We start from the raw sequence: 10,387 nt of genomic DNA, 5'->3' as shown, positions 1-10,387 counted from the left end.
TTCTGCTTATTGCTGTGGGCTGTAACCACCATTTATAACTCGGTTTCTTTGAAAAGCCCAGTTAAGGGCTCCGGTACGGTCCACAGCTGACATCGCTTGGGCGGGAAATAGGCCGAGGCATCTACTCTTTGGAGACCTCTGCTCCTCGCCCCCAATGCCCCATTGATAACCAGAGACACGGGTCTCCTGCTCTGTTCCCTCCTAGACCTCGTCCCTTGCAGCGCCATCAGCTGCCAGGACCCAGATCCGCAGCAAGGGCACCTGGAGTTCTCCCGGTCCCGGGCAGAGCCTCCGCGAACCCTGGAACGCTATTTCCTGCTGCTCCTCTTGCCCTCCTCCTGTTGTTCCTCCTCTCCTCCTGGCGCTCTGGCCCCCGCCGGTCACCGACTTCCTCCGGCCTCCGCCCCTAGCAGCTACCGCCCCCGGGCAGCCGTCTCCATGGTGCATACCGGACGCGGGAAGCCACCCGGCAGCGGTGGAGGGAGGCAGGGAGCCGGCGCGTGAGTGAGTGCGGGGCGCGGGCCAGGTGCCAGCAGCGCGCGGGGTGAGGGCGAGGCTGCTCCGGCACTCCGAACCGTGATTAGGTGCTCCAGGCACGCTGGGACCCGGGCTTGGTTTGCGCCTCCCCCGCCCCAGGGACACAGGCCTCCCCACCCAGACATCCCCAGGGTAGGGATTTCCGGCAATGGTGGGTAGTGGAAATTCTTTCCGGGATCTTTTGAAACTGTTGTATGCATCAGGGGTTTTGAAGAAGGCAGCAAAAGGCAGCCCCTCCAGGCCTCCCATGTAGTCGCCCGGCCAGACGCTGCTGGAGCTGGGTGGTCAGGGAACTCAGAACTGTTCTCCAGACAGCAAAACCCTCAGGCCCCTACTCTCACCCGCTCACCCCCCATCCCCACTTTTCATTTCCAGGAGAATCACAACCAGACAAGATGAGAAAATCTAGCATCCATGGGGTATCCACTCCTGAAAACTCCAATAAATATTCATTAACATACCAGCCAATCACCTAGGTAATTGCTAACCTGGGCCACACACTTATAGAAATGACAGAAAGAAATACTCATACTAAAATAGAAAGTGAAAAACTCAAGATTTAAGAGGGTCTAAGAGAATATTTATCGAATATATGTGTATATACCCAGAAGAGGCTCATGAGAAATACTTGATATTGTGAACAGTAGTACTGTATAGTGGGGTTCTCGTGGTAAGTATACTGGAGTGGTTTGCCATTCCCTCCCCTAATTACAAGCTTGAATCAAGATTGCCTAGAGAAGTAAAAACAACCTCAGGTATGAGATGAAACCACTCTAATAGCAGAAGAGAAACTAAAGAGCCTTTTGATAAGGGTGAAAGAGTAGAGTGAAAAAATCAGCTTAAATTTTGATATTAAAAAAACTAAGATCATGGCACCCAGTCTCATCACTTCATGGCAAATAGAAGGGGAAAAGGTGGAAGCAGTGACAGATTTCCTCCTCTTAGGCTTTGAAATCACTGCAGATGGTGACCACAGCCATGAAATTAGAAGATGATTGCTTCTTGGCAGGAAAGCTATGACAAACCTAGACAGTGGGTTAAAAAGCAGACATTACTTTGCCGACAAAATCCAAACAGTCAAGGCTAGTCATGTAGATGTGAGTTGGACCATAAAGAAGGCTGAATGCCGAAGAATTGATGCTTTCAAACTGTGGTGCTGGAGAAGACTTTTGAGAGTCCTGTGCACATCAAGCAGATCAAACCAGTCAATCGTAAAGGAAATCAATTCTGAATACTTATTGGAAATACTGATGCTGAAGCTGAAGCTCCAATACTTTGGCCACCTGATGCAAAGAGTGGACTCATTTAGAAAAGACCCTGATGCTGAGAAAGATTGAAGACCGAAGGAGAAGAGTGTGACAGAGGATGAGACGGTTGGATGGCATCATCAATTAAATGGACATGAACTTGGGCAAACTCTGGAAATGGTAAGGGCTAGGCAAGCCTGGCATGCTGCAGTCCATGGGGTCACAAAGAGTCAGACATGACTTGGCGACTGAACAAACAATATTGGATAGTACCATCTTAGTCAGCTTGAAGTGAAGTCATTCAGTTGTGTCTGACTCTTTGAGATCCATGGACTGCAGCCTGCCAGGCTCCTGTCTATGGGATTTTCCAGGCAATAGTACTGGAGTGGATTGCCATTTCCATAATAGAATACCAATGACAATAGAAATCTGTTTTTCACAGTTCTACAGGCTGGGAAATCCAAGATGAAAATACTAATAAGATAGATTTCATTTTGAAGCCTGTTCTCTTGGTTTGTAAAGGAAAGAAAGTGTTAGTCGCTCAACTGTGTCTGACTCTTTGTGACTCCATGGTCACAGGGCTCCTCTGTCCATGGAATTCTCCAGGCAAGAATACTGGAGTGAATAGCCATTCCCTTCTCCAGGGGATCTTCCCAACTGAGGGATTGAACCCAGGTCTTCTGCACTGCAGGCAGATTCTTAACCATCTGAGCCACCAGGGCAGCCCCCCTTGGTTTGTAGGTGATGGCCGATTCAACAGCTTGGGGGTAGCTGGGTTGGAGATGAGCTCTGGTGTCTTCTTCTTAATCCCTTCTTTAGGGCCCCACCCTCATGACCTTATCTAACCGTAATAACCTTCCAAAGGACCCATATCACCACACTGGGGATTCACCATTTGAATTTGAGGGGGAGGGGAGGTGAAAGCATTCAATTCATAACAGTTTCTAACAAATGGTACAAGTGGTTACAAATTGGGGCTGTGGATCTAGATTGTCTAAATGTGAATCCCAGCTACACCATTTACCAGTGTCTGCCCTTAGGCAAATCACATAAACTCAGTGTGCCTCAGGTTCCCTCCTTAGCATCTGCTGTGTGTCAGGTTCTGTTCTCAGCATTTGTCATGTACTAACTCATTATTCCTCATAACACTTCTTTGTCACCATCATCTCCGTCTTACTGATGAAAAAAATCTTTGCAATTGTTATCTCATATAATCCTCACAAATGTCAAAGAGTTAACATTCCCACCATGTTTACAGATGAAGAAAATGAGGTTCAAGGAAGAGAAGTTGATTACCCACGATCACCCTGCGAGTAATGGACAGAAACAGGATTAAAACCTGTTCCGGTGACCTGGGCCACCCCCTCCCCACCCACACAGTCTCCCATGGTGCTATGCAGTGTTTGCCAATTGCCTGATGATAGGCTTCCCTGGTGGCTCAGAGGTTAAAGCGTCTGCCTCTAATATGGGAGACCTGGGCTCAATCCCTGGGTTGGGAAGATTCCCCTGGAGAAGGAAATGGCAACCCACTCCAGTATTCTTGCTTGGAGAATCCCATGGACAGAAGAGCCTGGTGGGCTACAGTCCACAGGGTTGCAAAGAGTCAGACACAACTGAGCGACTTCACACACAATGCTGTCACACACAAGCAGCACTCGAGATGCTTTCCAAAAATGGTCTTAGCATGGTTGGACCTAGAGACTGTCATCCAGAGTGAAGTAGGTCAGAAAGAGAAAAACAAATACCACGTATTTATGTGTGGGGAATTCGAAAAAATTGTTATAAACCTTCTTATTTAGAAAGCAGAAGTAGGAAAACAAATGTGTAGATACCAAGGGGGAAAGGGAGGTGGGAGGAACTGGGAGATTGGGATTGACATATACACTGCGTGCATGCTAAGTCACTTCAGTCGTGTCTGACTCTTGGAACCCCATGGACTATACCCTGCCAGGTTCCTCTGTCCATGGGATTCTCCAGGCAAGAATACTGGAATGGGTAGCCATGCCCTCCTCCAGGGGAATTTCCTAACCCAGGGATCAAACCTAAGTCTCCTGCGGCTCTTGCATTGCAGGCAGATACTTTACTGCTGAATCACTGGCTGGAACCTGGTGGTCCGGAGTCGACTGATAAGAAAGTAAAGGAGAGAGAAAGAAGCCTCTTGATGAAAGTGAAAGAGGAGAGTGAAAAAGTTGGCTTAAAGCTCAACGTTCAGAAAACGAAGATCATGGCATCCAGTCCCATCACTTCATGGGAAATAGATGGGGAAACAGTGTCAAACTTTATTTTTTGGGGCTCCAAAATCACTGCAGATGGTGACTGAAGCCATGAAATTAAAAGATGCTTACTCCTTGGAAGGAAAGCTATGATCAACCTAGATAGCATACTCAAAAGCAGAGACATTACTTTACCGACTAAGGTCCGTCTCGTCAAGGCTATGGTTTTTCCAGTAGTCATGTATGGATGTGAGAGTTGGACTGTGAAGAAGGCTGAGCACCGAAGAATTGATGCTTTTGAACTGTGGTGTTGGAGAAGACTCTTGAGAGTCCCTTGGACTGCAAGGAGATCCAGCTAGTCCATTCTGAAGGAGATCGGCCCTGGGATTTCTTTGGAAGGAATGATGCTAAAGCTGAAACTCCAGTACTTTGGCCACCTCATGCGAAGAGTTGACTCATTGGAAAAGACGGTGATGCTGGGAGGGATTGGGGGCAGGAGGAGAAGGGGACGACAGAGGATGAGATGGCTAGATGGCATCACTGACTTGATGGACGTGAATCTGAGTGAACCCCGGGAGTTGGTAATGGACAGGGAGGCCTGGCGTGCTGTGATTCATGGGGTCGCAAAGAGTCGGAGACGACTGAGCGACTGAACTGAACTGAACTGATTCCTTGGTTTATGCAGAAAGCCAATAAAGCCCCTGCACGGGGCTTGCTCTGTTCACAAAGGCCTCAGGCACCTTCTCGATGGGGTGAAAGCACAGAGCACCTTCTCGAGAGGGTCTTAGAAGCCCGGGCAGGAAAGTGAACACAGAGGACCTCTGTGCTCCAAAGAAATAGCCTGAGAGAGAGAGAGAAAGAAAGCAAGACACAGGGACCAAAGCTCTGATGGAGCAAAGGTGTTTTAATCAACATGGTGTGGGCATATATACTGTAGTTATTCTCTGCAAAGATAAAGATTAAAACTGCAGACTTACAAAACATAGGCGATCCATATTAAAGAGAGAGCGAGTTGTAAATAATCACTTTTACCATATGGTTCATAAAAAGGAAGAGGATACTTATCACCGTACGGAAAAGCTAATGAAGGAAATGCCTGGATTCCTCAGCCCCCAGGAGAGGCTTGCCTCTCCTCTTAATTCCTGAATATTCAGGAATTAATAAGGAACAGAGAATTCCTGACAGATCCAAAACAGCATACAGGAAGCCTCCTGTTAAGTGCTTCCTGACAGACATATATACACTACTAGGTATAAAATAAAATAACTAACGAGAACCTACTGTATGGCACAGGGAACTCAGTGCCTGGTGGTAACCTAAATGGGATTTCCTAATCCAAAAAAGAGGGGATATATATATATATGTATATATGTATGTATATATATAGCTGATTGAACGTGATTCACTTTGCTGTACAGTAGAAACTAACACAACTTTGTAAAGCAACTATATGCCAATAAAAATTTTTTTAATGATCTTGGGAATCAGTACGCTCAGTTCTGTTTTCAGCCAGAGCAAATCCCTTCTCTCCCTTCCTGGGCCTCGTTTTTTTCCGTGTAAAAGAAGAAGTTAGACCAGCCCCAAGATGAAAAGTAGGTTTTGGGTAGCTGCCAAGTCTGGTTGCTCTGCAGGAGCTGCTGGAGCAGAGCTATGAGCAGAATGCTGGAGCTACAACTGAGTGCTGGCCATGGGTCAGGTGAGTGGTAGGGTGAAGAGCCATTTTGGTTTGCCCAGTATTTTCCTGGTTTTAGCACTTAAAGTCCTGAGACAGTTGGTCATCCTAGTGATGGCTTACATGGATTAGATAAAGTCCCAACCAGAGCTATTAAGAATATGATTTTCCCTTACCCCAGTACCTGTGTCTCTACATTCTACTGGGTTTACTCTCCCTTTTTAGAATGTTTTTCACTTGTGATGGGCTAATTTCTAGCAATAGGATACTAATGCAAGTGTGACCTAAATTGAAAATGTGGACTACCCCCAGTAGTTCGTATGGCATCTAACAGATGACGCTAACTTTCCCTTGAAAATTTAAAATATCCCCAAGTGCCCTATAAGTGTGCAGTGCCTCCACGCATCTCAGTATATTTTGGGATCTGTGACTCTGAGACATGAAGCATTTCTAGAGACAAAAAGGGACGTTAAGTAATGTCAAAAGAGTACATCTCCTAGGAAAATTTATCAGTTCTAAATTTCTAAGTACCCACTCCAGTGTTCTTGCCTGGAGAATCCCAGGGACGGGGGAGCCTGGTGGGCTGCCATCTATGGGGTCGCACAGAGTCGGACAAGACTGAAGCGACTTAGCAGCAGCAGCAGCAATATTAATACCATAGTGCCAAAATATATAAAACAAAAATTTGTGCTACAAATTAATAAGTGATACAGAAGGTGTGGAGAAAAGGGAACCCTCCTACACTGTTGGTGGGAATGTAAATTGGTGCAGCCACTATGGAAAACAGCATAGAGGTTCCTTAAAAAACGAAAAATTCCATATGATCCAGCAATCCCACTGACAAAAATTAGAACTGATTCTTGCAGCCAGCAGAACAAAAATAACATCAGTAATAATAATAACATCAATAATAATAAAAATGTTTCCTCATCACTACATGCCAGGCATTATGTAGTGCTTTATAAACTCATCTCATTTAACCTTTATGACACCATCACCCATTTTACAGATTGGGAAATGGAGGCTTGAAGAGTTTATAATTTCTCTAAGGCCACACAGTAAATCAAGTAGTGGAGATAAGACTAAAATCCAAGTCTGTTACCTTCCAAAGCCCGCATTCTTAACCACTATAATTACTGCCTGGCAGGAATTATGTCTAAAAGAAAATTATGCCACTTTTAAATCAATATGAACATGGAAGTATTTAGAGCCCACTATTAATGTTAATTGTGTTCCTTTATAATTGAATTCCATGAACTTCCCCGTTTTAAACAATCTAAAAGAAAGAATCCATTTCCATGAGTATAGTCCTTGCAAATTGAAATTTTCTGCTCTGATTCTCCACTCTCATTTTAGGATTAGTGGAGTACTTTATGATTTTCAGAGAAGATATGCAGCAATATTTGCTCATTTTTAGTGAGGAAAGTGTGATCTCCTTCTTAAAAAGATGTGTGTGTTGGGTTTCAGGGCAAGTTACAGTTTTCAGAATCCAAGTGGAATCTAACACTATGAAACAATGCCAAGAGAAAAGCAAGAAAAACGAAAAACTAAAGGAGCACCCCTGCCCATTGTTTCCACTCTTCAAAAGTTTCTGAAAACATACGAGACGCGTTGTGTACAGACTCAGACGTCTGTGTGTCCAGCCATCAAAAGGGACTTGAAAGCCAGCATCAACCATGAACGGATTCTCAGGAAGGTGAGTGTATCCTCTCAGGGAACCAAGGAACATGGGTCCTCAATCTCTTCAAGCCCAGAATTGGTGGGGTCGCCCGCTCTGCGTTCCTGCCTGCCTGCCATCCAGAGCCTGACTCTGGCACCAAAGTCTGCTCGGCGCTCCTCCTACCTTCCCACCCCTCCCTCCCAGTCTGCCCCATTCCCGTCCTTCATCCTGAGCAGCTCTGCCTGTTCTCACCCCGCTTCATCTCTGGAATGGCCAGCCTGCCCCTCCTCCCACTCTGTCTGGAGAGTCCAGCTCGAAAGCATCCCTTTTGTCATCATTGCAGAACCTCCCTCCCCGGCACTCCCGACCCTCCAAAATGTCTCCTTGTCTTGACATCAGATGCGTCCAAGCCATCAGGCCAGACCTGCAAATACCTACAACCCCTCCCATCTCACTTGGAGTAAGAGAGCATATCATTTGGATTTCAGGGGAAAAAAACCTGACGTCACATCTTTTCTGAGATTAAATCTACTAGTTGAATGTCAGCGGGGAGGAAGAGAGGCCAGCATAACTGGTCAGCTCAGGAAGGGGCTCCTGAGAGACCAGAAGGGGGAGCCTGGCACCCGAAGACGGACGATCCAGCTTCGCAGCTTCTCTATCACCAGCCCAGAAAGACAGTCTGTGTTTTAATAACCACATACCTACTGATTTCATAAAATGCTGAGTGTTAAGCAAGACAACAAATTAAACAAAATAATTAGATAGAGATGCGTACTTTAAATATCATTACTTAAGACTTTGACACAAATCCATTCCACCCATATTTTTCCTGAATGTTTCTGGGGTTGGGAGGGTGATTACATTGCACCCTCCACAGAGAGACCCTCCCACAGTTCCTGTCTAAATCTCTCTCTCTTTCTGAAGTCCCATTCTCAGGGCAGCTGCACGCCCCCACTATGTCCCTTCAGGCGTTCACTCTCCGCTTCTCCTCTTCCAGACCTGCGCTCCTGCGCATGCTCAGTCGCTTTAGTCGCGTCCGACTCTGCTATTCCATGGACTGTAGCCCACCAGGCTCCTCTGACCATGGGATTCTCCAGGCAGGAATACTGGAATGGGTTACAATGCCCTCCTCCGGGGGATCTTCCTGACCCAGGGATCGAACCCAAGTCTCCTGTGTCTCCTGCATTGGCCTAATTCATTTTTTCCTGTTGTAGTTTTATAATTAGGCTGCACTACTTAATCATAGGGTTAATCATAAATTTTATTCAAAGGTATAATCATGTCAGCAGTATTTTCCAAATATTTTTAATTACAATCACCATCAGAAATATAATTAACATTATGACCCAGTGTATAAGTACTGGAATCAGTATGACCCTAAGAGCTGTTTATGTTGGGTTGCTTTGGTTGTGTCTCCATTTTGATTTTGAACATCACTAAAATAAAAGTGTCATGAGACAGTTATTCCTTACTGCATACTCAGATCCTTATATACTCAGATAATTTCCCTTCTTTTCTGTCTCATTAAAGAAATAAAGAAAAAGCTGGTAACAACCCACTAAATTGATTTCCTGACCCAGTTATGGACAGTAATCTGCTGGAAAACTCTCTGCCTTGAGGGACTTTTCATGAAGCTTAGGCAGGAACTCCCTAAGTTTGTGTTGAACTATCCCCCCAATGCACACTTGATCCAAAGTTAATAAGTAATATCCTTCTAATGTTGTCTAATGATGATATTCTTTCTCTACATATTTGGATACATGAACCTCCGTTTATGATGCCCACCTGTAGTTTTTTTTAACATTCTAGTTTGTGCTGGTAAGACCTGATGACTCCCTGCCAGGCATCCTACCAATTTCCTTGGAACCTTTGCTCATGACTGTTCGGGATGAGTGTTACATGCTGGGGAGAGAGATCTGCATCTGGGGCTTTCAACTGAGCAACCAAGAGATAGCCAGACTTGTGAGTCATGCATTTTAAAAATAGCTCTCCATTTAACCTTAAAATTGAATGTAAGCATATTATCATGTGTTCCAGCTATAGTTTATTTGGTTGTTGACTGATATGCTCCAAAGTATTCTTTTTTTAAAGTATTTTTAGTGAAATATTTCAGACATATAAAAGTGCAAAAAATAATAGAACTGACATCTATGTACTCATCATTGCATAATATACTTTTTAAGGAATGGATATTGAAGATATTTGCAAATACAAGAGCTAAAGTGCCATCTTTCTTCTTCTCCCCCATCTACTTCCCAGAGGTACCACTAGCCTAGAGCTGATGTGTATCAACCCCATGCATGTTTTTATGCTTTTATTACATATGCATGTATGTTTCTACTTACCTACGTGAATTGTACTTTGTGTGTGGTTTTATGACTTCCTCTTTTACTCACATTATGTTGTCAAGATTTCTCCATGTTTATTAATTTTGACTGCTATTATATAACACATAGCCTTCATTCTTGAATGATAGTTTGCTGAAAACACACTTACAGATTAAATATTATTACTTTTTATATTGAACTTCCTTTATAGTGAGTCATAAGTTATATATAGGACTTTACTTCTGGCAAGGGCAAATCAGGTAATTCAGGTAAATCCTTTCACTGAGGACAAAAAGATAAGCTAAAATACACAATATGGGAGATAAAGAAGCTTGATTTCTACTTCACATCATACCCCAGAATCAATTCAGATGGATTATATATTATTTAAGGCAAAACAATAAGGTTTCTAGAAGATAGTATGGGACAACACCAGAATCATGATTCTGGAGTGGAGAAAAACTCAAACAGAACATAAAAAACACTAATTTTTCCGGTTTCTAGCCTTTTTGAAAGTCCCTTATTTCTCTGAATGTTTAAACTTATAATCTGTGTCTAATAATTCCAATTATCTGAATTATTTTGGGGTCTGACATTTCTGACTCTTGCTTCTACTGGTTCGTACTTATGAGGACATTCCTTTATATGTTTTTGTGATTTCTTTTTTTTTTTTTTACTGTAAATTTATATTTTGTGGGGACAAAAATAGTTATGGCAATTCCTTGAGCTCT

General features: G+C 44.0%; 1 protein-coding gene across 3 annotated transcripts in view; it reads left to right on the top strand.

Annotated features, from left to right (window-relative positions):
- The first annotated feature begins 329 nt into the window (after positions 1-329).
- LOC138425716 (uncharacterized) overlaps positions 330-10,387 on the top strand; it is a 55,665-nt gene continuing 45,607 nt past the window's right edge. The window contains exons 1-3 of one of the 3 annotated variants that reach the window (XM_069563970.1): positions 330-504; positions 7,137-7,365; positions 9,139-9,291. In XM_069563970.1, coding sequence (XP_069420071.1) covers positions 7,186-7,365; positions 9,139-9,291 — 333 coding nt within the window. In that variant the 5' untranslated portion in view covers positions 330-504; positions 7,137-7,185. Of the gene's footprint in view, positions 505-912; positions 1,014-5,560; positions 5,694-7,136; positions 7,366-9,138; positions 9,292-10,387 lie in introns of those variants that run through there. The other 2 variants (XM_069563988.1, XM_069563981.1) reach the window with 2 other exon arrangements.

The sequence above is a fragment of the Ovis canadensis genome, chromosome 1 (assembly GCF_042477335.2).
Source record: "Ovis canadensis isolate MfBH-ARS-UI-01 breed Bighorn chromosome 1, ARS-UI_OviCan_v2, whole genome shotgun sequence".
Classification (NCBI taxonomy): domain Eukaryota; kingdom Metazoa; phylum Chordata; class Mammalia; order Artiodactyla; family Bovidae; genus Ovis; species Ovis canadensis.
Note: the sequence above shows the minus strand (reverse complement) of the source record. Positions and strands in the feature narration are given on the sequence as shown.